Raw genomic sequence first — 26,657 nt, forward strand, 5'->3', positions numbered from 1 at the left:
GTAACTTTAAACAACACTATTTGTTCATATTTAACGATTTTCTGGGTAGTATTAAGTGATAAGAGGATTAACTACCTCCTTCTGCTTTTATTGCTTTCAATGGATTTTATACAGTTTTGGTTTTAAGAAAAAAACATCTCAGCTTATTATTTTTGTAAAATGCAATGATATTGTGTCAATAAGTACTCAATTCCCGGATCGTCAGATACTCAGAGAACTCAGAGTATCAGAAAACCACTTGAACGGTGTGGTGTTTTAACTGCTGAGTGCAACAGACGGCTTCCCATGGCTACTAATAAACCGTTTCATAAAGAAAGGATTCAACATAACAGTTAATTCAAATCACTTATCCGATTTTACTTCACATGTATGCAATTAGAAGAGAGAGTGAAAAAAAAATGATGTAAACAAGAGCCGTTACGTGATGAGTGGAGGGGGAGATTCGGACAAAGAGGACTTTATCAATTTGAGATAACTTTGGATAACAATAATGAAAATTCAGTGTCACTGAAGAAAAATTAAAACTACCTTTGATATAAATCGAAAGAAATAACATTTTGCATTAAACCTAGCGTATAAGATTACATAGACTTTGGACAAATTAAGATAGATTTAAAAAATAGGCGTAAATAACTTTGAGAAATTAGTCGATTTTACTATTTGAAAGACCACGTAGCGTGGATGACGATTTCCATGCAACGTGGTGTTTCAAGCTACGTTGCGCATTTGACGTTGTAGGCAATGACACGATTGTTTTAGGATCAACTTATGCATAAAATTGGTAAAAAAAGGCGTGGCCGAATCTCGTGAAGATCCATGTTCGTCTACACCTGGGCTGTCTTTTGCAACCCTTTATGAGACGTAGATGAATAATGGTGATGATGATATAATCACTGGTGAACAGCCGATATAGCTTTCACTTACTTAACAGCTTTTTGGGTTTGGCTATCATCATTTAGGCCCAGGAATGTCCTTCTGCTGGTGACTCTTCCTCTTTTTACCACTTTCCCTATGTTGTATCTACGCCCCTCACCCAAGTTCGACTAGCAATCATTTTTACGCCCAGTTTATGGGGGGAGGTAATGGATGGCGAGAGACTCTTACTGACAAAAACTGAATAGCCTCCCGCGTAACGGCTAGTGTGTGGATTTCATCAGGAACTGACCGCCGATACGTAATCAAACTAATGCGATTTTTTACTACTCCTCCTATTTACTATACTACTTTTGCTTAATTTTGATGCGAGTTCTCAGACGCCTAATCGTTTCCTTGGGAAACACGGAGGTTTAGTGCTGGGTTATTTTAATTTCAATAGTTGCCCATTTGTCCCATTTTTTCACCCAACGCGCTCCAAACGTCCCTGATTCATGCTACCGGTCCTTGACCACGGTCACAGTTCAATCATCTGCAAATATCTGATTTCGAGTGTCCATCCAAATTTTAGTATAAAGTATAAAAGTAGATGAAGAATCAATTCATCAGCCACTTGCCCATCATTCATCACTATAAAGCAAAATATAATACAGGGCAATTTCTGGTAAATATTGAAATGAGCGTACAATGATATCGATCTGTGTGTAACAAAATTTGACTAGCTGACCCGCGCTCACATCATTAGCGGTTGGCAGTATGTATCGTGTTTTACGGATTGGCACTAGCCATATGACCCCACGGGACCACAAAATATCAATAAATCTAGTCGATTGAATCCAAGTTAACTATCTGTGTACTGAATTTCATCCAAATCCGTTCAGTGGATTTTGCGTGGAAGAGTAACAAACCTGCAACAGTAACATAGATCCAAACAAAATGACGAGTTCATAATATCAGTAGAATAGGAATAGGAATAACTCTAAAAATGCAGCAATTCTATTGGTCAGTCAGTAACACACAAATACATACGAACGTACGTATAGAAAAACAAAAACTTTACCTTTTCAAAATTTTGCTTTGCGTGAATCAAACTTACATTCACATTAATTATAATATTATTATAGTAAAGATAACTAATTGATAAAATGTTAATGAATAGTAAATTATTCATATTTAGCTGGATGTAAACGAAATCACAACAGTAGAACAAAAATAACGGTAACGGCATTACTATTCAAAGGATAACCGAAAGCCGATAAATATTACGTTATAAAAATGTTTTGTCGCTGAACCTACGCGAACTAGTTGAGGAGAGTACGAAGGTGTTAATAAAATATTATTTATAAAACTAAAGTGATTTGAAAACTATAATTGATTTGCAGATTTCATTCTGTTGGCGCTCTTACTTATAAAATATACGGGTGCAGCATAGAAAATGCGGTGAAAAGTCTTTGGAGGGAGAATCAATTAATGGTGTCTCGTTCCCTAAGTCAATCAATCATATCTGCAGTAAGCAAAAAGTGATCACGGTAAAAGAAAATGAACAAATCCTTTTATTTTAGAATCTTGATTAAACCAGAAATTTCTACCCGTTTAAAAAGCAATCAATCACTTTCGCGTAATTTAATCGACTAAAAATAATTTACATTATTGTCGATCAGTAGCACTGCCCTATCAAAATGATAACACCGACTTCAAAGAAAATTATTAACAAAATTCTACTCATTTGTCAAAATACCGGTGTTCTGAGGATTCACAACAAGAATTTTTGCTACGCTACGAAAATGTCTGAGCCCAAATGGAAAACTACGAAGGAGAAGGATCTCCATATGTCCCTTGAAGATAGAAGGAGGCACTACTCTGTCAAAGATTTTCTGAATGTAGATATGATTGACCCTTGGGACAGTTACATTATAAGGCACAAAGGTATTGAGTTAAAAAAGACTACTTTGGACGATCTTACCGAGTTCAAAAAGATAAAAATAAACAACGCATTGAATAAGGCGCTGGCACAAAAAGTTTCGATCTTCAGAGGCGATATCACTAAACTTGAAGTAAGTTAATTATATAATTTAAATTTATTTCAGCAGCTTAAAATGAATTAAAAAAAGTGTAAAAGAGACGTGTTTTCAGCTGCATGGTAGGGAGCAGAATGTCTTGTAGCTCTTAACTTATTATTAAGTTATTATTATTAATTCCTGTTTCCTCTGATTATAAATTGTTTTAATGCATTATGAGTAATTATTTTTTTTGCTTAATGCATTCATAATAAAGTATTCATGCAAGAGCAATTTAGAGAGGTAAGTTTGGAACTGGTGTAAATATTATGGAATAAAAAAAATGACTGTAAAAATGTACATTTACTTATCATTTTTTATTCATAGTTTTCTGACATGAGTTCTTTCTTTTTATAATTTTTAATTTTATAAATAAATCCACTTGTTTAAAATAAAATAGAGGTCTTTCAAGTCATATATCTTGCTTAACTCAATAATAAACTGATGACCAAGCAGCAAAGGTTTCAAAGGTTCAATTTTTTTTAACCTACATATACTTTGTTATTTATTATGACTTCAGAGTTCTGGAAAGCAAATTTTCAAGTAAAACTAAAACAGAAGAGAATCTAGTTGCTTATCTAAAGTGTCTTTAAGTCTATTTAAAAGGCTTTTATACCTTTTTTATAATACTGTTAACCAAACTTTAATTTGAATACAGGCTCCTTTTAAATGTATTTTACTTTATATAAACCTTCTCTATGTCTAGTTGGGTGCCATAGTGAATGCTGCTAACTCAATGCTGATTGCTGGAGGTGGTGTTGATGGAGCTATTCACCGTGCTGCTGGGCCCCTCCTACAGGTAATTCAATATCATCACCAAAATCATCATCATGATTATCAACACCAGCTATGTATAATAACCCAATTCTTGGCATAGGACTCCCTTAGTATGATATACTATTCTGGTACTGTCTCTTGCGAATTTTATTTAGACTTTTTACTATTTCTTTTGTCATTTCCTTATCACATTGTCAGTGTACTTGGCAGTTAGACTTCTATTAATACTTGATTTATTATCTAGATATATTATGTTGAGCTAAAAACATATGGGCTTATATTATTTAATTGTTTAACTGTATGATAATGCTCATAGACTTGGTTATAAAAATGTCTTGTGATAGTATTCAGTTACAGTTTTAATCTTTCAGGATGAATGTACCAGCCTCAATGGCTGTAAAACTGGTCAAGCTAAAATCACTGGTGGATATCAGCTTCCAGCCAAATGTAAGTACAAAACAAATATTCCATGAATTTACACTGACCCAAACATGTTACCTTGGGATACTCCCAAGTTTGTGCTTAAAATTTGTGTAAACAGATGTGTAATTTTTAAAGAATTACTTTTGAAATATTATAAAGGTTATTTATATGTTTCTAAATTATTATAATAAATAATTTGTTCAATGATTACCTAATAATGTAGTTGCATAGGTTTGTCATTTGCTTAAGCTAAAACATTCCATAAATTTGTATACACAAATAATGTTTATAATAATTAAACATGTTGCATATTGACCCAATTTTATAGTTGTAATACTTTTTTGCAGATGTAATTCACACAGTTGGCCCTCAAGATGGATCTGAGATAAAACTAGCAGAGTGCTACGAAAACTCTTTGAGTTACTGCAAATCCCACAAACTGAAGTCAATCGCTTTTCCATGCATTTCTACGGGTATCTACGGTTTCCCCAACCGTTTAGCCGCTCACATTGCTCTACGGATTTGTAGAAAGTTTCTAGAACAACATCATGAACAGATGGAGAGAATCATCTTCTGCACCTTCCTGCCTATTGATGTGGATATGTATGAGACTTTGATGCAAATGTACTTCCCAGTACATGAATGGAATTATAATGATGGTGCTACAACTACAGATTAGATTTTTGATGTTACCATTTTTCTTCCAAAAAATTAAATGCAATTTTCGCTGTTTAATATCAAAATGTAACAGAGATGGCCTGAAGACACAGAACAAAAATATTGTTGTGAATTTAACTTTTTTTCTGATTTCATAATGTGTCTCGAAATATGTGTGAAAGGGTCAAACCCATTGAGTTATTCCAGTTAGCTTTGACAAAAACTAAGACTGAATCTAATAAATATGAAAGTTGTGTTTTGAGGACGTAAAGCATCATTAGCCTTGAATACCTCTATGCTGGGCATAGAATTGCATATGTTTATAAATGTTTGTGAAACTATTACTCAAATATAACAAAATTGTATTCCCGAAGATCCCTCATTTCACATTTCAGCTCAACCTATGGCAAAGCCTTAGGTATTGAATAACTTGATTCCTTGTGTTATTTATAGTATAGAAATTGTGGCTTTTGAAAATAAACTTTTTTGAATAAATAATGTTTTTAATGTTTTAGTTTTCTTATGAATATCTACAGCGCCATTGAACAATGTGTTAATCAAACACCTATGAACGAACACCGTCTTTGGCATGAGGAGTCTCACTTACTACATAATGAAGGACAAAAGCAACGTCGTTTAGCTAAAGCAAGCCTACGTTATGGACGTCCATCAGGATCAATGGATTTTATTTTATCTGTACCTACATGTGGTAGATTACTTATATTATCTATGCTCTCAAAACGTCAATTTATACTTCAGTGATCAGTCGATGTCATTTGTTCTAATTCGCGATTTGTTATTATCACGAGAAGAAATCTATTTACAAAACAAAAACAGATAATTGAAATGACTCAAATGATCTTCAATCAACTTCGGTAGTGAAATACAGCTTTTAAACTGCAAAACAACTATGGTTTATTGTAAGAACTGATCGGAGAGTTGCGAGACTCGAATTGGAAATCATGTCTTCTAGTGCTTTAGACAATGAGGACTTGGAGAACGTACATCTGGTTAGAATGGAGGACGTTCAGCCTTCTAGAGACAGGATAGAGAGGGTGATAGACGTTCACGGTTCAGAAACTGACGAGGAAGAAGTTTACGAGACTTGTATCATTGACGAAATTGATTATGAAAGGGACTGTGTCGGTGAAGATAGTGATTCGAATATAGGTAGCATGGTATCTATACAGTCTGAGGACATTCTGGACGATGCCAGTGATAACGAAGAGCTTATTGTTCCGGAAGTATCGGATCCTGCTGTTGGCGTGGAGATACCTATTGTAAGTTTAATCGATGTTTTCCGAATCTCAAGGCAAGAGATTCAAGCCCATATTGCTCTTTAAATGCATTCTTATAGTTAGGTAATAATAAATATTTAATAGGATGTCGATTTGTGTGATTAAATTTTGAGTTTTGAGTACAGAATGAGCATTTTCTGGTTTTCTTAAAAATGTTTAGATTGTTTACATATTGTTATGCGTGACCCAGTTATTATATATTAAATATGTTGGTCAAGTAACAAGAATGTTGAATTGTAAGTATTTTAAAGGAAATGTGTATTCATAGTGTTAAAGTAATGTGGGCCATATTTTTTATTACATTAAAATTCAATTTAAGTAATTTAATGAAAATAATAAAGCAAGCTCATTTAAAATTTCTTATTTATATATTGTTATTTGATACTGTATAATAAACACATTCCCCATTTGTACTAATTTGAAGTTCAGCTTCAGAATGTATAAACAACTTTCTTCACATTTAATTAATTAACACTTTGTCATTCATGTAATTTATTTCATAAATATTATCCCACAGGAAATAGAACCCATATCAGAAATCAAACAGAAACCCCCGGACAGTTGGCCAACATTAGAAATACTGCCCGGAGGTGTCATAAAGAATGCCAATGAAACAGATGTTCAACCCAAGGTGGAGACTGAGAGTAAAAAAGCAGGAGAGATGATGTACGCATGTGCAAAGTGCTCACAGACATTCAAGTATCTATTTTGTCTAGTAAAACATGTTAAATGGCATGAGGAGCAACAGAAAATAATGCAACTGGAGAATACAGGGGAACTAAGTAAGTGTTCTTTGTTTAATGACTCACACACTAAGGTTTTTTCTTTATGGTAGGGTTTTTTCGTGGGTAGTTTTCACAAATCAAAATCCATTTATTCAAGGTATTCTGCAAAGTAGCACTTTTTGTAGACACATATCACCCAAATTTCACAGACATTCAAGTCACATGTAAAAAATCACTAAAACCCTGGTTCATTTGTTGATGACAGATCTGCTTGTCCTACCCACACAGTGGGTTTAGTTGGTTGGTATTTCTATTTTATATTGTTTTTTTTTTCTCGTATTTGATATGTCACATCTATGTTAATGTGATTGGTGTATCTACCGTTTTAACATAAATAACCTCCTCAAATACTGGGTCAACTCAAACAGTTAAATAAAAAGTATTAAAATTATTACTATATGAGGCAGTTTTCTATCATGAATGTTTTATTTTTGTGTGAGTAGTCTTTTTACATGGCGGCCCAAAAACTAACTGAACTCAATCTAAATAAAAATAGAATAAAATGGAATAAATATAGTATAAGAATGGAATCAGATATTGAAGTGGTAAATGTTGCAAAGTTAAAATATTCGAGTTTTTTTTTCCATTGCGTATTATACAGAACTACTAGGCCATATTGTGGTAAATTGAGTTAGTGATACTTACTGTACATAATTAAGAATTTATTATAAATCAAGGTAAGCTTATTTCTCATACATTAAAAAAAACATCCTTATAGATCCACCAAAAATGTTCTAATTTAGTAAATATTTTTTATTAAAATTGCCACAATATGGCTTTTGGTTGGTCTATAATGAAATACAATAGTAAATAATAAAATAAGTAAAAATATAAAATAAAATAAGTAATAAACTTAATATAAAATTTCAGAATACTTAAAAATAAATTGAATTTACATTTTAGCGCCAATGGAACAAGAACTGGTATTAATAAAGAAAGCACGAAGCGAATTTGACAAAAAATATAAAAAACAGAAAGTGGAAATTCTGGCAAGGTAATAACGAAAATGCAGTAGTGTACATAAAAATATCTAAAATATTCTATTAAATACTCACATTAGGGCTTTTAAAATAAAATACGTATCTCTTATTTTCAGGATCGCGTCTGCTATCGGAAGAATGGACAATGTTAAAGATATATTGAATAAAAAGTTACATTAACAATATTGAGTTTCATTCGTAGATCACATTGTTTATAAATATACTGGGGTAGTTAGTACCCGCCAAACAAACAAACGCTAACGTAGGACCAAGTTTGGCGCCTCTGAGCCAAAACTCACTTCGTGTCACCATATACAATACTAGCTGTTGCCCGCGACTTCGTCCGCGTGGTTAGAAGCTTATATCTTAGGAATCTTAGGCTATCTTCTTAGGAATTTTTGAACGAAAGCCCTCGAAGATTAATATTTTTCCCCGTTTTTGCCACATTTTCCATTATGTCTTCGCTCCTATTATTTGCAGCGTGATGTTATATAGCCTAAAACCTTCCTCGACTAATGGTAAATATTTTTTCAATTTGAACCAGTAGTTCCTGTGATTAGCGCGTTCAAACAAACAAACTCTTCAGCTTTATATATTAGTATAGATATAGATGAGCAAAATGTTGCATTTACCTCCTACTTGAAAAGCGAGATGAAATTAAATCAAAATGATTAAAAGTACAATTTGCTCTTAGTCTGGGAACTACTTTAAAACTACCATCAAAATAAGACTCGCTTATTATAGAAAAGAGATATCTCTCAACGCTATCTAGTGTAGCTTGCTTACACAACAGCTACAATCTTTAAAAGATGTGGCTGATGTATACGCTGATACTGCCATGTATAGAACTTAATATTTGTAGACGTCGGACTTATTGGACTTGAAAGATGATCACGTGATATCAGTTTTCCCGATAAATATTTGGATCGCACAAAAGTACTTGAATTCTACTTGTTTAAGACTTGGTTATGAATTCAGGGACACCCTGTATAGCTCTAGTTAGTGCAGGTTGCTCTATCTTTACATTTACTGCTGATTTCATCAATTATTTGTTATACCTCATTTAATAATGGAAGAATGATAATTTGTTATGTTTCAGATACAGACGATCCCGAATACATCTGCCTGCAATCCGGAAAAAAGAAAATAGTCTCACCCATAAAGACAAACAAACGGAAATTACCAAAGAGGTTAAAATCCTAGTTTAATAAGCTCTATGGTTAAGGATTTTTATTCCTTGTTATTTACTTTTGTTTACGCCTTCTCCAAATATATATTACTTCCAAATGTATAAGTTTACGTTGCCCGCGAATTTTTAAAGATATAATTTTTGTTAGGAACTTCAGAAACGTCAAATCAGACAACGTTGAATCCAAATATAACATTTTATCGAAATAATTGTGTCTGTTGAGTAAAACACAAATAACTTATATTAAAACATGTCATGATGAACGGATAGCTAATTGGGGAAACGCTTTTTTCACTACACTCGCAATATATTGATGTTTATTAATTGTAATAAAATATATATATTTATTAAATATTTGTTTCAAAGAGGCTCACTTCCAAGGCATATCATAAAGTAATTTCGTTTCACTTGCTTGAGAGTGTCATCACAATGACACTTTCAAACAAATCTATTTTCATGTATTTTGGAAGAAAGACTCCGCTCTCTCTTCCAAAATTGCACAGTACTTTACGACCTTTACGGGGCCAACCGATTGACCTTTCTACAATCGTTAACCTCAATAAATCTCACTCAAATGTATGGAAATGAAATTTCGTTTCGATAAGTCACGTGACCTTGACCTGTCATCTCCATACATACAAATGATTTCAATTGTAGTGAACGATTGTAGGAATTAGAAACATCGTTTGACTGAAGAGGTTGATGCATAACTGCTTTTAACGCACATTATATTGATTTTCAAATAGGATTATACAGTCCAGTTTATAATATAGGTCAGTGTTCAAATGCATTATTTACAGATTATATTGATGTCCATTATAATAGAAATAGATAGGTATTTATGAAATTCAATGTTGTAATAATTTATCAGAGATTTAAGAAAGTTAATTAATCGTGTGCGGAATTCAAACTATTTATAAATGTTTTTAGAAAAAAGGGGTCTACTGCCATGTCTTAAAGTAATATTATATGTATTTGAAAACACAGCAATGTGATATAGGTACCTTAGTCTACGTTTACACCAGAGATGTGCGAGGATGTTAAGCGAGGGATGTGTAAAGAACCAATAGAATCGCTTCATTTTCTTCGCTTCGGTCATCCTCGCTCGGCACATTTCCATTATATAACTCTGGTACACTAGGTAGGTAACTACAAAGTTTACCGCACAACATTTTAAATCCGGCTGGCCTTCTGTCCGTCTGTCTTTCGGCTGTAGGCATGAACGTTGATAGTTATTTAGAGAGTAAACAGTTTCATAGATCACCGAGAAATCGAGGTTAAGCATCATTTGTTACGGTCGTGAATTTGATGGGTAACCTTTTTTTACATTTCGTACCAACTGTGAGAGTCGCGAATCAGAATCGCACTTGGCCGTTCCTTTATGCCTACCCTGACTAAAACCTCTGTGCACGCCACTGCTCTGGTGGAAGCGCTACAATAACTTCAATTTACCTTTTCTTCTGTTTTCCTTCACTTTTGCTAAATAACTTCAATCCATTATTTTTTTCCAAAGCTATGTTATCGCGGTTCATATTTTATCACTTTTTGACTCTTATGTCAACATTTTAAAAGAAAAAGCAGAAGCTATTCGTTTCCACTATAATTTTTATATTAGGCATCCCTTATGATCACTTAATAAACTAAATAATCAATTTTAAATGTCAAACTCATTTGGTGTGAGAATTACAAGCTGTAATGAACTTTATATTAATAAGCTTAACGTTCAAAATAGAACTGACACATGGTGTATTTTGTTATTCTGTTATATTTTAAAGCAAATTGAGCTTTATGTCTCTGTAATAAAGTTGTAAATTATTCACTTGTGTGTAAGGTAGAATCTGGAATGCCTAGTCTTAGTGAATTAGCGTCCATTTATAGAAAATCAGTGTTTTTGTTCTCAAATAACTATGAATTTGTTTTTCTTATATATTAAATGTTATTGTTATAAATAAATAATTTAATATAGATGTTAGTTAAATATGAATATGTTAAGTGTGTGTTGTGGCTATGAGTGTTGTGTTGTTAAGGCTAAGCATATCAAATGTAGGTACAGAAAATAGGGTATTTGACAACAAAAATCGAATAAGTCTTTCAAAATAAATTTCTAAAAAACATTGAATGCGTATTTTTAATTTTAATTTAATCAATAACGAATACGAAGATAAAAGACAGATGATATATTGAAGTAAACGTTAGTGACGTCATTTGTCAGTAAAATCTGTACTGGTAAGTGACGTCACACGACAGTTCTACTTATGTATCACTTACATTTGCATCTATTTATTTTGTTTGGAAATCTATTTGACGGAGTGATTAGATTTTATTTGTCATAACCCAAATTTTTAAATATACATAGATCATTATGATAGATTGAAACCATGATTACTCATGATCTTTTTCCGAAGATACGAATGAAACTGGAAGTGCCCAACAAAGCTTGGGAAAATGCTAAAAAGTGGAATATAAATGTGTAGAGCTCAAAGACGATTATTATAGGCTTACTTATTAGTAGCTATTAAGTTTAATGTTTCATATTATTGTTTTGAAGGTTCATGTGAATACGTCTTTGTATTTTGGGGCGCCACACATTTGACACTATTCCTACCCTCTTAAGCATTTTACCAACACTTTGTAATTATTGTGTTGGAAAAATGCTTAAAATAATACGAATAGTGCCAATTTAATACAATTTCTATTCATTCATCGGCCATTGTAAATAGTAGAATTGGAGCCCTGGTTAGGGAGCAAGAAAACTGGTCGCAACTTTTTATGGTTATGACCGGCCAGTGTGTGGCAACACTATATCTAATATTGAAATTAATGGGTTATTTAAAACATGCGCTTTCATCAATATCTATACTCAATTTGTGCAGGTAAATAATCGTACAATAGAAAAACTAAGTCTTGGTGTTTTTTATACTTTATAAGTACAAGTGGTATATTTCATTTGGTAATCTTAATTGTTATTTTATATTTGTTTTTACACTGAGTATTTAGACAAAAAGTCACACAATTTTTTTTTTTTTTCTAAATACCTGAACAAATGGAGAACAGGATAAATTCATTGTACTGTTATTTTACTAAATTAAAAGATTTTTGTACATTCTTATAAAGAAGAAATGTAATTAGGGTTATTATTATTACTTAAGTGTATTTGTTGCTTGCTTTTTGTAATACATATTAAACACCTCACCTCACATGTTTCGGAATATATATTTTAATGGTTTCCATTATTAGGAGTAGATAAGATTCGTATTATTTTGGTTCTAAGGGGCCACTATTGTTAGTCAATTAATAGATTTACAAAATTATTGTCTGTTGTAATTTTAACATTTTATTGATTTTTAATAAAATATTAATTCGATTTTTATATAGCTTATTATTTCATAAGTAGAAATTGAAATGAAACTACTTTTACGGATTTTATCGCGGTTTTTTTTTTTGGACGTCGGGAACTAAAATCAAAAATTAAACCGCGATAAAATCCGTAAAAGTAGTTTCATTTCAATGTCTAACATTCGCGTAAACCTAAGAAACCACTATCATAAGTAGAAGTTAATCTAGCTGTAATAAGGACTTTTTGAGTTTTCGAACTGGAAAAAAAAACAAAACATATTTTAAAGAAACGTAACTTTAATAACTGAAATTTTATTGCACTAAGATGTCAGACTAACATCCCAAGTGGACATTTTTTTTCTGTAATTTTAACTACCTAACATCTATAATAATTTCACTTAATATTACATCAGTCTTTGCAATTCTTCAAGTTCCCTTCTCTTGGAGATCATTCTCTCTCTGTCTACAATCTGTGTCCACTCCGGTGCGTGCGTCAAATAATGGCCACTTGAAAACTTAGCTTCTAACTTTGACAAACTTTCTTCTAACATTTTAATTTTCTTCTCTAGTTTATTTTTGGCCGCAAACACAGCTATTTCTACATCCTCACCAGCTAGTTCCACATTCACTTCGGTATCGCCGTCCAATATGGCGGTCACGAAATTCGTTGTAGGGTCCTTCTCAAACTTAATGTCGCCACATCTCGTCAAATTTACAAAAACAGTTTTGTTATGAATAATATCAGATGCTAGTGTGTTATCCTCAGTTCTAATGTAAACACACGGTTTTTCCTTGTTCGAAATATTGTAAAGGCCTTTCATTTCTCTGATCAGTTTGACAGTGTTCAACAATCTGGAAACTTTCTTCTCGTAAGGGGCATCCTTCCATTTTTTGAAGTCTCTGATTTGCGGGAAGTCCCAGTACTTGTTCGAGGAGTCATTGTAGTTGTGTATGATGTTGAATGAAAACGAGGGTACTCTCGGAATCAGTTCCTCCGCCAAGTAAACCATGAACGGAGCGAGGCATCGCAGAGAGGTGTCCAAGCAAGCCGTCAGCGTGTGAGCGTGGACATAGCCCATCTTAACATTGAGGCTTTCAAAACCAGGTTTCGTGGCTTCCAAGTAGACGTCACAAAATTCGTTATAAATAAAGTTCCTTAACGCTTTCGTTGCTAAATGGAAATCGTAGTTGTCCATAGCCTGGTTCACCTGCTCCACCATTTCGGCCAGCCTACTGAGAATCCATTTATCAAAGTAAGTGAGGTCTTTCGTCGTGACGTCTTTTCCTAATTTCTCGAGTTTGCGATACGAAAGGCGCGTATATTTAACGCTTTGCCAGATTTTGTTGCAGAACAGTTTGTTCGCGTGACATAAAGCCACATCAAAGTTGACGAAATGCGACTTTATGTCTTGAGACAGTAACGTGAACCTCAGGGCGTCGACTCCACATTCAGGAATACCTTTTGTGCTCGCGAAGTTAGCGTGGTGATACACTAAAGCTTTATCCAACTCTTCAGTGGTCAGAATTCCGTTCCTGTGCATCTCCTTACACCTGTCCTTGAGCTTATCTAATGTGATGCCTTCGATGACGTCCATCGGGTCTATGATATTGCCTCTGCTTTTAGACATTTTCGCACCCTTACTATCGCAAATGATTCCATGCAATAACACCTTGTTGAACGGCAGCTGCCCGGTGACTTCCAGACCTAGGATCACCATTTTGTGAACCCAGAATCCAAGTATATCGTGTCCCGTTGTCATTAGGTTAATAGGGTAGAATTGGCTGTAGTCTTGCGAACGAGACGTTCTGGGCCAGCCGAGCGATGCAAATGGATATATTCCCGACGAGAACCAAGTGTCAAGAACGTCGGTGTCTCTCTCAGCTTTGATGGAGTCTGGCATCGCTCTCAAGATCTTTGACGCATATTTCTTGGCATTGCTCTCGTTACTCGCCGCGATCCACACGACATCTCGGTCTAGCGTGCACTTGTACGCGGGGATCCGATGTCCCCACCACAACTGTCTTGAAATACACCAGTCTCTGCCGTCCGCTGTCCATCTGAGCCAAGACGCGACATGTTTCTCAGGCAGAATTTTTAATTTTCCTCTTTCCACGAGCTCAGATGCTCTTGCATTCAGTTCACTGCAGGACATGAACCACTGTTCTTTAGGTAGCTGGTCTACAACATCACCAGTTCGACTGCAGATAGGTAGATTGACTTGATGAGGTTTTATATTACGAAGGAGGTCCATTTCCTTTAAAACATTGACTAATATATCCCTGCAATCATAACGTTTGTTCCTGTTGAATCTTCCTGAGTTCATAATGAGACCTTCTTCATCGAAAACTTGTATCATAGGTAGGTTGTGTTGTATTGCTATCTCGTAGTCTATTCTGCTGTGAGCTGGAGTTATTTTGACGGCGCCCGTACCGACTTCCATGTCGACAAAATCGTCGAATATAATCGGTATCGTGGTGTTCCTGAAGGGATGTATTACTCTGCAGTTCTTGAGATGTTTGTACCTGGAGCAATGTAATTGAGACTTATTGCAGGAATCCAGATACTTCTACAGAGCATTGATTGTCAGAGTAACCTGAACAAAAATCTTTTTTGTGTTAAATTCAAAAACATCTACGACTTATGAATTTCTGTTTAATATCGGAAAGAAAAAATCTCAACAAAACTCATTTCGCGTCTCGCTGTCAAACAGATTTTTATATGGTTACAGAAAAAAAATGAGCGAAATATATTACCTTTCATCTTCAGGGTTCACAGCGATCGCGGTATCCCCAAGCATCGTCTCCGGCATAGTGGTAGCCACCACGATCTCATCATCAGAATCATACAACTTGTACGCAAAGTAATACATCATACCAAACCGCACCGGCTTATCATAGCCCGGGATCATGATATCTTTCGCGCCCTTCAACGTGACATTCTCAACCTCAATATCCGAAACTGTTGACTTTAAGGCATTGCACCAGTTAACCAAACTCTTTTTTCTGTATATCAAACCTTTTCTGAATAAATGTATGAAAGCTGTGTTGACGGCCAGTGTGTGCTTTTGGTCTAAGGTGAATACTTGTCGAGACCAGTCGAGCGAACACCCAAGGGTTTCCAATTGCTTGCTTATGGTATCACCATGCATTTCCTTCCATTTCCACACTTCTTGAACGAACTTGTCTCGGCCTAGAGCATGCCGTGTTAAGTCTTGCTTTGTCTTCAGATGTTTTTCGACGACTCCCTGTAAAGTATTAAGCGAATTAACAGACAGCAGTGTACATATTTTATGACATAGTCTAGTTTGCGATGTGCCTTTTGAGCCCAAATTGCTGTGAGCATTTTTAGGCACTCCTAATGGCACTTCGTACACGTTCAATCTCCATTGAGATCTGCGCTAAATAACAATAATTGCGATGCAGATTGATTGGTGAGAATAAGATCGGATTTTGATTGATTCGAAAAATGAGAAGAATCTAAAACCGCTCTTTTTCCATTCATGATGTTTATACTGATAATAGAATGAGTACTAGCATAAGGAACAACACATAACGCTTTAGTCCATCCAAAGGTTGTGTGCAATAAAGAATATTCTATACATCTTGAGTGATAAATACTTCTGAGGGTAAGCACAAGCGCAAGTGATTATAGACTTAAAGGTGTACAGTGCAAAACTTGAAAATTTATTTGTATTTTATTATATGTGACCTATTTGGTGTGCCACAGTCAGTAGGGGCCTTTATAGTCCCCACATGACTTGCATGAGTATTCAAGTGTTACAGATTAATTGTTTTTTTCCTTTCTACATACCTGTGTAGCTATCCCAGCGTGATCAGTCCCTGGAAGCCACAAACAGTTGTGACCTGTAGACCGCTTGTGTCTCATTATAACATCTTGTATTGTGCAGGAGAGTGCATGACCTGAAAATATATACAGGAAATAGATTTCAATAATAATTCCTTGTTGCCCTCAGTTGTGTTCTTTCTGTTCTATGCATGGGCTTGTATGCACAAGGTAATGGTTCTATCCCAATGCATACAAAATACAAATGTCAGTTTTTAAAAGTTATGTAATTTATTAATTCACTGACTAATGGTGAAGGAAAACAATGAGAGGAAATCAGGTTTCCAATTATTGGAATCTGAAATCGCCAACCTGCATTGAGCTAATTTGATTACAAATCTCGATACTCAAACCTTCCTTTTATGGGAAGGAGCCTGTGCCCAGCAGTGGGTTGGATATAGGGTAACATTATTATTGTTATAATCATCAACATCTTGGCCCTGAAATGCTTTTCTTCAGAGATAGGTCATCTGAAGGCAGAAACTGGTGAGGTTGGAAGCCAACCCAGTATCACCTTGGGTTTAAGGTAAGCAGAAGAATACACATAAAGGTATATGTAACCTCTTTGCTGGAATATAGCAATATTACACCTGCTAAAGTCTATTACTAACAATTAAAACAATATTCTTGCAAACTTTCAGTCATGATTTTTGCAAAATAACTTCAGTATCAATTTAACAGTAACAGCAATAAGCAACAGATTTGAAGCAATAACAAAACACAGCAGTACCTAATTGCTATTATACATTGATCATTCCACAAGCTTCATTCATAATAAGATATTTATCACAAAAAAAAATAGGTAGGCAATAAACTAACCTAAATGTAACTTCCCAGTGACATTTGGAGGTGGAAGAACCATGCTAAAACTTGGTTTCGAGGAAGGATATTCAGGGGTAAATAAATCGTATTTCAGCCAGTTCTCATATACTTTCTTTTTCTCTACCAATTTTGGCTGGTAAGCATTTGCAGACAAATCCGGTTTTAATTCTATATTTGTTGTACTTGAAAGCCATCTCATATGCCTGAGTTTTACATTATTATTTGGGAAATTTATACTGAGTTGTCGTAACATTGTAGAATTTTGATGTATAACCAAAATTGCTAGTTAAAAAGTTGTTTTTTGTGTGAAAAGTAATTTTAGCACATTGTTGTTATGAATTTTGATTGAGCTGCTATTATTTTCTTCTGTCACTTGAATAAGAATGTGTACTGTCTACGGCTTTTTTTTTCACAGTGATTAAATCAAAATGTTTCTTAATGTTTGTAGAAAGAGGTAAAATGAAAATCGAAAGAGTTCACACTGCAGAATATTCGTAATATTCGTCTGAAGGCGATACCGACTGCGGGCGCTTGCCTCAAGCCGCAAATGTCACTTTATCAGCTGTTCTAAATTCTATGTCATGATAGGATGTGGATGATGTTTTAGACATGTTATATGTAAAGTGAATCCTCGTCAATAATGTAGATCAGTATTGATCTGGGATGTTATAGGCAGTAATAGTAAATTAATTTTTTTTAATATATTTTTTACTCATTAAGGCGATAGTTTTCACAGGATTTCAGCTGCATGGAACGGAATTTGTAGAATCTGACAACTTTAGTATATATTGCCAGGTTAAACACTTCCCCTGATTAAGGGGAAAAAAATTAAGAACGAAATGAAACTTCCAGTCATGACCTTTGACACTGACTGACAGTGAAACCTTGTTTGAAACGTAATAATAGCAATAAAAGCCTTGTTCGGGGAAGATTCATTTTTATAAAATGGAAGCCCAAAACAAAGTGTCAATCTACAGAGCAAAAGGAATGTAACTGTCAACAAAGCTTTATCAACAATAACAAATTAACAACAATTTATTAATTGACCTCCACCGCTTATCAACTAATCTACTAGCATCCGTAGCACTGCGTCATCTATCACGCTTCTATCAACAAAACGGACTTAACCCTTGTACGAGCGATATGCATTATCATTACTGTTCATTTATCTACCCACGATTAAGCACAGATCCGTTTCCTTGACTGCTTTTAATTAAAAAAAAAAAAATGATGGAAAAAAGTGTGTTGCGTTATTTGAATCCTTTTACCGTAGTGCGAGAGTATGTGAGGACTCCGATCGAAGCGTTTATTGTAAACCAATATTTGGGATATAGAAAAAAGACTGATGAAAGTATAACAAGTGTTAAAGAGTTAATGTACAGAGTCGCGATCGTGATATTGTTTATTACTGCTATAGTGTGGATCTCAATTTTTATGTATGTGGGCTTCTATAATATTTACATGCCAAATGTTACTCATGTGCGGCCCGTCCATTTTCAGTTTAAGTAAGTATTTAAACTAAACTCTTTTATTTATAATAAATCAAATGTACCCGCTTTTTTCTTTTACCATTTTCTTTTTGTTTGGAGTAACGAAATCTGTCGAGGTCTTTTTTTTTACTTTTATTGTAGATTTTGATAAATACAGCTTATTAGCGCTAAGTAAAGTCTGTATGTTAAATAATTATCTTGAAACTAGGTCACTTGGTTTTCAGGGTCAATGGATCAAGTGATTAAATAAAAATACCAACTTTGAGATTAATGATAAACTTTAATTAATTATTAACAGTAATCATTTACTTGTATCAATCAAATGTTACAGACAGTTTTACTTGTCTTATTGTGATTTTTGGATAACCCACTCAACTTACTTATTTATTTGCATACAAAGCAGATTACCTAACCTTGTGTTGATTTTCTCTCTTGAAAAATCTCAGAAATAAAATTTTACTTTCAAGCCCAACTGGTAGTTTAAGAGATCAGTGTATTCAAGCATGTTCTCTATTTACATTTTCATATTTAGACATCATGTGCATCAAATGATTAGAATAATAATAAAACACCCTCCAAATTTTCACTGCTGCAAATAAACAAATAATAAATCATTTACAGTAAATAACATAGAAATTGAATATCTATGTATAGATATATAGATACTATGGTTTTCTCCTGCAACACATTCTATAGACAATCATCCCCTCTTATAAGTAATTTCATCACATCGCTTCAACAAGAAAAATAAATGGTCATATTAATAATAACCTCTATTTAAAAGAAGAACCAAATATTTACCTAATACAGAATTGAATTTCAGGCCATGCGAGGACAAGTCAGGCATATGCTCGTACCCATATGCGTACGTACAGCTGACGAAGCAGAACAACATACTCATGCCGAAACAGCCGTACCGGATCAAACTGGTACTTGAGATGCCCGAGTCTCAGGTTAACAAGGACTTAGGTATGTTATTTATGTTTTTTTTTATATTTTTCAAGACTTTATAGACTTTTTATAGTTTATACTAGCCACACCATCAACTTTGTTCAGCATTCTAGACTTTTTATAGGTATCCTTTTTTATTGCTTAAAGGTGTTATAGACTTGGGTTTTAATGACCACTAGCCACGCCGCACACGCCATCAACTTTTTTCAGTATTCTTTGACATTCCTTTAATAGTTAATCATCTTCACGAAAGTTACTATTGAACAAAAAGTATTCTTCGGCATACCTTTTAACCAAATTAAAAAAAGAATACAATTTTTTTTTTAATTTGGTTAATACTGATTTCACTTTTCTCTCATTTTAAGAATAACCCAAAAGTATCTACTTATAATAACATGTCTACATCTGAATATAGGTATTAACTGAATTAATATTACTTGCTAGCTCATTACTTTGTAAGTGAAAAAGAACGACAGAGTAACAAATATTAACAATATAAAAATAAATCATGAATTATCAGTAGGGTTTGCTCGTAGATAATACATGTTGACTCTAATAGAGGTGAATGACTGTTCATTCTTATGCTGTCCTATCTTTCTCGTATGGCGTAGTTTTCCGAAATGCACGCATCATCACTTTATACGTCACTACATATAGCTTACAAACATACATGAAATATAAAATTGTTATAAGCTGCACTCGCTGTGAAACTCGCGGATAAAAAGAAGCCCGTATTCTAATTTAGAGTGTCTACTGCCTCCCATTTCCTTCCCCAAAGAAGTGGGTGTGGGTGTCCAATCTTAAAATCCTTACCATCCAGTTACAACAAAAAATAAGAATCACAATTGAGAATCACTTTTTAAAGTGGTATGAAAAGATGTCTAGATGTAAATATTTATAGTTACTTCTTTTAAAAAAGCCACGATTATAATTTAATAATTTGTTTAAACAATACCTCTTATTTTCAGGTATGTTTATGGTGTGCGTCCAAATGCGAGCCAAAGGCGGTTACCTGGTGTCCTCATCTTGCAGATCTGCTATGCTACGATACAGGTAAATAAAAAAATACATGGGTTATGCACGAATAGCCAAGTGCTCTCTATCTACGTTACACGTGTCGCGGGTTCGATCCCTACGTTGGGCATGTGTTTGTGTTATCCACGAATGCTTATTCTGAGTGTAAAAATAATAATCATAAGACGCCTCGTGGGACGAGGATTATTGAATTCAATTGCATATTCATATATCTATCTCTGTTCATTTCATATAGTTTCGAGTAGGGGGGGGGGCTTGCAGTAGGAACTTTTATTTTCTCTAAGCTTAAAGTCAAAACCTTCTTGATCTCCCCTCACCTTAAAAAAACAGAATTCAGAGTACCTAACATGAGAGATAGTAAACTCGTCGCGGCGTTGCCACCCTCCCTCCAAATTCAACTTCCACCTCCTTAGCACTTGTAAGCAGTTTTCATTCAAGTTGTTGTTGTTTTCGTCTCACAGACCTAAGTAGTTTTTATTCAAGTGTTTTTATCTCGCAGGTCATTGCTACACCACTTGATGAGGACATTCGTTTTCTCTCCGTTCTACCTCGGCGGAGTTGATGAAGAGAAACAGCAACTTAAAGTGGAACTCTTCAGCGACTTCGAAGATGATCCGGTAAGATTCTGTCATGTATCAGTGTTTCATTCTGTTATAAAATAAAACTAGTTTTTTTTATAGTAAATATCGTGAACTGATTCATTATTAAATGATGCAACGGTTTACTCACGGGTGTATAACGGGATTACTAACTAGTATCGATCTTTGCAACAAATGCAATTTACAACTATAAAAACGGCTGGATCGATTTAGATACAATTTTAATAGAGTGAAATTTAAAAACATGGGTATTTAGATTTTTTAAATCTATTAACTTTACCTATTTCATACACGTAGGTACGTTTGTACCATTATAACCATGTTCTTACTCTGAGGTATGTGTCCCAGGAGAAGCCGGCGACCGACGCCTACGTGGAGCTGCAGTCCCGCTTCGCGCAGGTGTACTCCAGCGAGCTGCACGTGCAGGCTCACTTCACGGGGCTGCGCTACCTCATGTTCCACTGGCCCAAGATATCTGCCTTCTTTGGTGAGTGGTTATATGAGAAATCATTCTGGATTTGTCGAGAGGACTCTTTTATTATTAATTTTTCAATGTGTGATTGCCTTAGCCAAATATTTATGTCTCTTCTGTCCAGCTACTTTTGTACCAAATTATATAAAGACTGGTTTTTAGACACAGTAATTATTTTTAAACACTCGACCCAAAAGAGGGTTTTTTTTTGCAAAAAAATTGACTGGTCTGTCTATCATAGCGATTTCATAAAAATCGCTTGAGCCATTTAAAAGTTGTGGGGTGTGAAAGCTTTACAGTCGGTTTTACAGTTTTTTAATTTTAAATTTACCGTGTTGTATTTATTAGTCTTACACCAGCCCTTTGCATGGCCGTCATTGTAGAAGAATGAAGTATTTATCACAGTTAGTAAATGAACGCAGATAAAAACTACATATATTAAAAGGATAATTTAATGATGTTTTCCTGGACAACAAGAACATAGGACTGATAATAAGAAGCTACATTTTCCCCCAAAACTTTGACGTATATAGTATAGAAATAAATAAAGAACCTTTTATGTCTGTATTCCACAGGTATCTGCACAAACCTGTTCTTCGTGTCGCTGGTGTTCATCCTCAGCTGGTACCACTTACAAGATGGACTGCCTGAATTTATTAAAGTGAGTTTAAATTATATATCTTCTTACTTAGCCAAAGATGTCCAGGTACGTACGAAAAGAAAATTTTTATAGGTACGTAGCAATAAATGATTGGTAACTGAACTGAAGAGTTATGTATTTGGTAATAAGAAATTAACTAGTTGTATTTTTTATTATATTTCAGAATAAATTTCGTTCAGAAATAAAGACTGAAGAGGATGACAAAGCTTTCATTGGCAAAGTCAAGTTGGAGAGAGAAGGTAAATACTTAATTAACTTTCATAAATAGCTGTCCTTTCCATGAATGAAAAATACTGCATTTAGGTCTCCATAAAAATACAAAACATGGAAAATACTGTGTTTGGCTGAACAAGTTTGCTCGCGCCAGGATAAGTGCAATCGTGAATGTATTAAACAATTTAAAATAAATCTTATAATTCACACACTGACACAGTAATTGTCTAGACTGATATTAATTTGCGAGAGTGAGCTGGCAAACTGTCCTATGCAGTATAAAAAAAGCCTTTCGCATTCATCTTTAAAAGGGTTTTAATCTATATTTTTTCTCAGTTGAGAAAAAGACTCGATATGAAAAGACAAATATATTTTTATCTTTCAGATTCTTCTTCATTCTTCGAAGAGGATGCCCTTCTAAAGGAATTCCAACAGATCGAATCGAAAGAGGAAACTAAGAAGACTTAAATGTGATTTATATAGAGAAATATTTATGATGGCAACACTCGTATGTATGGGATATGGATGAATTTATAATATTATTAGAAAGCGATTTACTTAATTAATTATTTATATACACTGAAAACAGTAACAATCACAATGCAACAAAAATTAATGACTTACAAACTGATTTTTCAAAGCATTTATAAAAGTTTTTGGCGCAAATGACAGTGTAGTAAAAATATGTACTTATATCACAGGATAATTAATCTTCTCAAAAAATCAAAAATTACATCATTTTAATGTATGAGAGATGTATGAGACTTGCCTGGTGTTATTAGGTTTTCCGCATAGGAAACTCTTTGTAGTATTCGGTCGGTCTAGGTTCGATACCAGTGCGGTAAAATGTGTCTTACATTCCGAATGTAACATAACATTGGATTAATACCGTTAAAGAGATAATTTATTTCCAATCTACCACTTTTTTAACAGCTTTTTTAAAGATGACTGGTATTTTAATTCGTATTAAATTATTAAATTTAATTTGAAGCTTATTATAACGAAATCAAGATGTATTAAAATGCTCAAAGTAGTAGCAAAACGCATATCGATGTAAAACAAGACTTATGTGATAGACATAAAGTCCATATTTGAATGTATGTATGTAGTTTTATGAATAATATTTTTATGAGCTTTTTGATATACACTTCGAAATATATGCACAGACTCACTCACAACTTTATTGTAACAGTTGCAAACAATTTCTGTATTTAAATAGTTATCGCGAGAAATTCACACTACTTAGAGAAATGTGTTCAGAAACCAAGCGAAATGAAATTATTTATTCTGTAAGAAGGATAAATCATCACTTTTACATCGATAGCAAACAAATGAAAATACATATTCGGGCTAACAGTTCTTAAGAAGTATGTTCAAATCTTTGCATTTCTGCATTCATCATGTAAATGACATATACTTCTGTACGATTATTAGAAAGAGGTAATATTCTGAGGCCGTAGGGAATAATAATAAGCTCGGGGAATACTGAACCGATTTTGAAAAAACATTAACCAATAAAAAGTCACTTTAAATGAGTTTCATAGCTTCAAAAGCTATACATGAACGCGGGTCAGCTAGGTTTATTTTCAACATACAGACATGTTTGGTAAATCTAAAAAATCGTTAGTGCCTTTATAACATTCATGCATTGAAAAGCTTTTGGTGTTGTATTAACTCAATAAATGAAAATATAAATACAAATTATATTGATTTGGCTCTCTACATGATTAAAATATATATTTGTGAATCCAAATGTCTCATCTGTAATGACATCCAGGGATATTAATTATTATCGAATAAATGAGGAATACTTAAATATTATAAAATAACTGAATTTGTTTAAGCAGACGCTTAATGGTGAATAACTACTGTTCAACTTAAGATAGGTGGCAAATTGTATGTGTTATTACCTTGGTAAACAAAATTAAAAATGGAGGACGTACAAATTTTTGCTTTTGCAATACCGTTAAGAATTAATGAACTTTTTTACGCAAAATTTTCTGCTAATTTATATTATTATGAAGTTGCCATATTTTTTTTATCCTTTTTATTTTGTACCAGAGAAAGGGATATCAAAAAAACGCTAGATTTATACGTCAATTAAAGATTTGCACACTATCTAAAGTGTCGGTGTTACGTGCGTTGTTAAACGGTGTTTAGTAAATCATAAATATGTGTTGGTAGATAGAGCTATATAAATGTGAGCTATATCGGAGATATTATAATGTGATAAATATTTTTTACTTTGGAGTTAGATAAATAAATATTGATGTTGTATTTTGTTGTTTTATTTTCTCTGAGGAGCTCGTGCCTGAACAACAACTGCACGAGTTGATGAAGATACAGATTGGATTATAGGTTAAGCTACGCTTAATACTGTCTGTCTCGGGATAGGTGACCATCTATGTCATAACGAGTTCCTCCGTGTTTTGGAAGGCACGTTAAGTCATGGGTCCCGGCTTTTTCACATCTTTGAGAGTCGTTACGGGCAGTCAGAAGCTAGAAAGTCTGACAACCAGTCTAAGGGGTATCGTGTTTTCCTGGTAACTGGGTTGAGGAGGACAGATAGGCAGTCGCTCCTTGTAAAACACTGGTTGAGCTGCACCCGGTTAGACTAGAAGCTAACCTCAACATAGTTGTGAAAATTATCGTCATTTTTCCAAGGCCCTTTATTGCCAGTCTGTCTTTTTTTTCCTTTTAGCAAACGACTCCCGCATTAGGAATTGAATCCTTGTCTCGCAGAGGAAGTAAGATTTAAGTTACATGCACAAACACACCCAGACTCAGGTCAAGCATTCTTAGATCACAAAAATGTTTGTCGTACGCGGGGATCGAAGCAGTTGGTTTGGCGTGGTGACTTCAACCTGGTCACCACACATTAAAGTAGTTGTTTTATAATTTCTATAGAAACTACTCAAAAATAAAACAATTAACATGGTTTTGTTTATAGTTTATTATTTTGAAATAACTGAATAGTGCCCCTTTCTTGATCCTTGAGCTTTAGAAATCTATGCCCCAATCACAATTATAAGAGTGCAAGATTGAGAAGAAAAATGTTTTTATTTTGTAATTATCACATAAATTATCATTGTTTTTTGGGTTTTATAATACCAGCCTATAAACAGGTAATATCCAAACGAGTCCAGGTTATATTAATCAACCTCCTTTTGAAGTCGGTTTAAAAAGGATCAAGAAATCGACTAACAATATTAAAGGTTGAAATACATAGTTTTGTGCACAGTTTGGCAGTATCGAGATATGTACATCAGTTTAGTGAAACAAAACAAACAAGAAAATGCTTATATATAGAAATAACAATTAGGCTAGACACGAAGAAACTCATGTCTCTAATACCTAACGATTTAAGTTTTTAATGAGTATGATACCAACCTCTTCGTATGGCGGTAGACTTAAAGAAAGTCGTCAAGTATATAAGACTTGAGTTTCCCAGTGTATTTTATGACTATTTTTGAAATATTGCATGAAATAATTTTCCTTAATAATGTACGGTTTAAAACGATAAAATATTTTTTTATTGAAATTGAAAGAATTAAAATTGCTTATCGAAAATTCGAAAGGTATTCGTAAATAAACCGTACACAGAAACAAAATTGAATATTAAAAAAAAAAGAGCTTAGAACTAAATAATTTTTAATCTAACTCTATCACCAAAACAATTCATATCATTTTTAATTCCTTCCCAATTTTGACACATTTTTTTCGTTTTTTTTTTTATTTTATTATTATTAATAATACCTTAATTTATAGGAACCGAAACTAAACTGTCTTACAACCATTATTTACCCTTTTTTTATAAAATACAGTGTGTAAGTATTACCACATATATTTTTATTTAACAAATTACGCACTACTTAAGAGCCCATGTCAACTATAGACTTTAATAGACTTGTTAATGGTCCTTCCCTCAGTTTTATCTGGTTGGGTTTTAGACAGGCAAAGTTATGAGAAAATTAAATATTATCAGCTGTCTCGTGGACTCAATGCCAACTTAAAAGACGATATTGGCCAGTGTGCGTTTTCAAAACATATCTCATTGAACTATTGATTCAAAATTCTGAAGTCTAAGGGGGATTATGAATGGCTAGATATTTTTGTTTCATTTTTAACACGTTTTATGCAGTTAGCCTAAGCGGAGGCCTTGATTACTTCATCAGACAATACTGGTTTGCTACTA

At 33.8% G+C, this 26,657-nt stretch overlaps 4 protein-coding genes across 6 annotated transcripts; 3 read left to right on the forward strand and 1 right to left on the reverse strand.

Annotated features, from left to right (window-relative positions):
• The first annotated feature begins 2,292 nt into the window (after positions 1–2,292).
• Positions 2,293–5,160, forward strand: LOC113505106 (macro domain-containing protein RSc0334-like). Its single transcript, XM_026887631.1, has 4 exons — positions 2,293–2,927; positions 3,637–3,729; positions 4,079–4,154; positions 4,478–5,160. The coding sequence occupies exons 1-4, from the start codon at positions 2,553–2,555 to the stop codon at positions 4,807–4,809; spliced, it is 876 nt and encodes a 291-aa protein (XP_026743432.1). The 5' UTR covers positions 2,293–2,552; the 3' UTR covers positions 4,810–5,160.
• A 178-nt stretch (positions 5,161–5,338) lies between these two features.
• LOC113505108 lies at positions 5,339–10,261 on the forward strand. 2 transcript variants are annotated; one of them, XM_026887632.1, is made up of 4 exons: positions 5,339–6,067; positions 6,603–6,867; positions 7,774–7,864; positions 7,967–8,033. In XM_026887632.1, exons 1-4 carry the CDS (start codon positions 5,750–5,752, stop codon positions 8,028–8,030), a joined length of 738 nt encoding a protein of 245 aa, XP_026743433.1. In that variant the 5' UTR covers positions 5,339–5,749; the 3' UTR covers positions 8,031–8,033. The 2 variants fall into 2 exon arrangements, with proteins under 2 accessions (XP_026743433.1, XP_026743434.1); XM_026887633.1 differs by lacking the exons at positions 7,774–7,864; positions 7,967–8,033 and adding an exon at positions 8,950–10,261.
• A 2,391-nt stretch (positions 10,262–12,652) lies between these two features.
• On the reverse strand, positions 12,653–17,656 carry LOC113505078 (valine--tRNA ligase-like). The gene is made up of 4 exons (XM_026887586.1): positions 17,039–17,656; positions 16,187–16,296; positions 15,130–15,620; positions 12,653–14,898 (listed from the first exon to the last, which is right to left on the reverse strand). The coding sequence occupies exons 1-4, from the start codon at positions 17,292–17,294 to the stop codon at positions 12,780–12,782; spliced, it is 2,976 nt and encodes a 991-aa protein (XP_026743387.1). The 5' UTR covers positions 17,295–17,656; the 3' UTR covers positions 12,653–12,779.
• Positions 17,657–17,831: 175 nt separating this feature from the next.
• Positions 17,832–24,739, forward strand: LOC113505082 (seipin). Of its 2 annotated transcripts, XM_026887596.1 has the most exons (9): positions 17,832–18,026; positions 18,315–18,546; positions 19,355–19,500; positions 20,451–20,535; positions 21,017–21,134; positions 21,465–21,603; positions 22,164–22,249; positions 22,413–22,488; positions 22,848–24,739. In XM_026887596.1, the coding sequence occupies exons 1-9, from the start codon at positions 17,987–17,989 to the stop codon at positions 22,928–22,930; spliced, it is 1,005 nt and encodes a 334-aa protein (XP_026743397.1). In that variant the 5' UTR covers positions 17,832–17,986; the 3' UTR covers positions 22,931–24,739. The 2 variants fall into 2 exon arrangements, with proteins under 2 accessions (XP_026743397.1, XP_026743396.1); XM_026887595.1 differs by having other exon boundaries at positions 17,835–18,546.
• Positions 24,740–26,657: the final 1,918 nt, after the last annotated feature.

The sequence above is a fragment of the Trichoplusia ni genome, chromosome 24 (assembly GCF_003590095.1).
Source record: "Trichoplusia ni isolate ovarian cell line Hi5 chromosome 24, tn1, whole genome shotgun sequence".
In the NCBI taxonomy this organism is placed as follows: Eukaryota; Metazoa; Arthropoda; class Insecta; order Lepidoptera; family Noctuidae; genus Trichoplusia; species Trichoplusia ni.

Excerpts from the sequence above, each read along its gene's own strand:
- LOC113505106 (XM_026887631.1), top strand. The coding sequence starts at position 2,553 with ATGATAACACCGACTTCAAAGAAAATTATTAACAAAATTCTACTCATT. Across the intron at positions 2,928-3,636 it reads GCGATATCACTAAACTTGAA|TTGGGTGCCATAGTGAATGC; the intron begins GTAAGTTAATTA and ends CTCTATGTCTAG. Across the intron at positions 4,155-4,477 it reads ATATCAGCTTCCAGCCAAAT|ATGTAATTCACACAGTTGGC; the intron begins GTAAGTACAAAA and ends ACTTTTTTGCAG.
- LOC113505108 (XM_026887632.1), top strand. The coding sequence starts at position 5,750 with ATGTCTTCTAGTGCTTTAGACAATGAGGACTTGGAGAACGTACATCTG. Across the intron at positions 6,868-7,773 it reads GGAGAATACAGGGGAACTAA|CGCCAATGGAACAAGAACTG; the intron begins GTAAGTGTTCTT and ends TTTACATTTTAG. Across the intron at positions 7,865-7,966 it reads AAAGTGGAAATTCTGGCAAG|GATCGCGTCTGCTATCGGAA; the intron begins GTAATAACGAAA and ends TCTTATTTTCAG.
- LOC113505078 (XM_026887586.1), bottom strand. The coding sequence starts at position 17,294 with ATGTTACGACAACTCAGTATAAATTTCCCAAATAATAATGTAAAACTC. Across the intron at positions 16,297-17,038 it reads CACTGGGAAGTTACATTTAG|GTCATGCACTCTCCTGCACA; the intron begins GTTAGTTTATTG and ends ATATATTTTCAG. Across the intron at positions 14,899-15,129 it reads GTGAACCCTGAAGATGAAAG|GTACAAACATCTCAAGAACT; the intron begins GTAATATATTTC and ends ACATTGCTCCAG.
- LOC113505082 (XM_026887595.1), top strand. The coding sequence starts at position 18,269 with ATGATGGAAAAAAGTGTGTTGCGTTATTTGAATCCTTTTACCGTAGTG. Across the intron at positions 21,604-22,163 it reads CAAGATATCTGCCTTCTTTG|GTATCTGCACAAACCTGTTC; the intron begins GTGAGTGGTTAT and ends TGTATTCCACAG. Across the intron at positions 22,250-22,412 it reads GACTGCCTGAATTTATTAAA|AATAAATTTCGTTCAGAAAT; the intron begins GTGAGTTTAAAT and ends ATTATATTTCAG.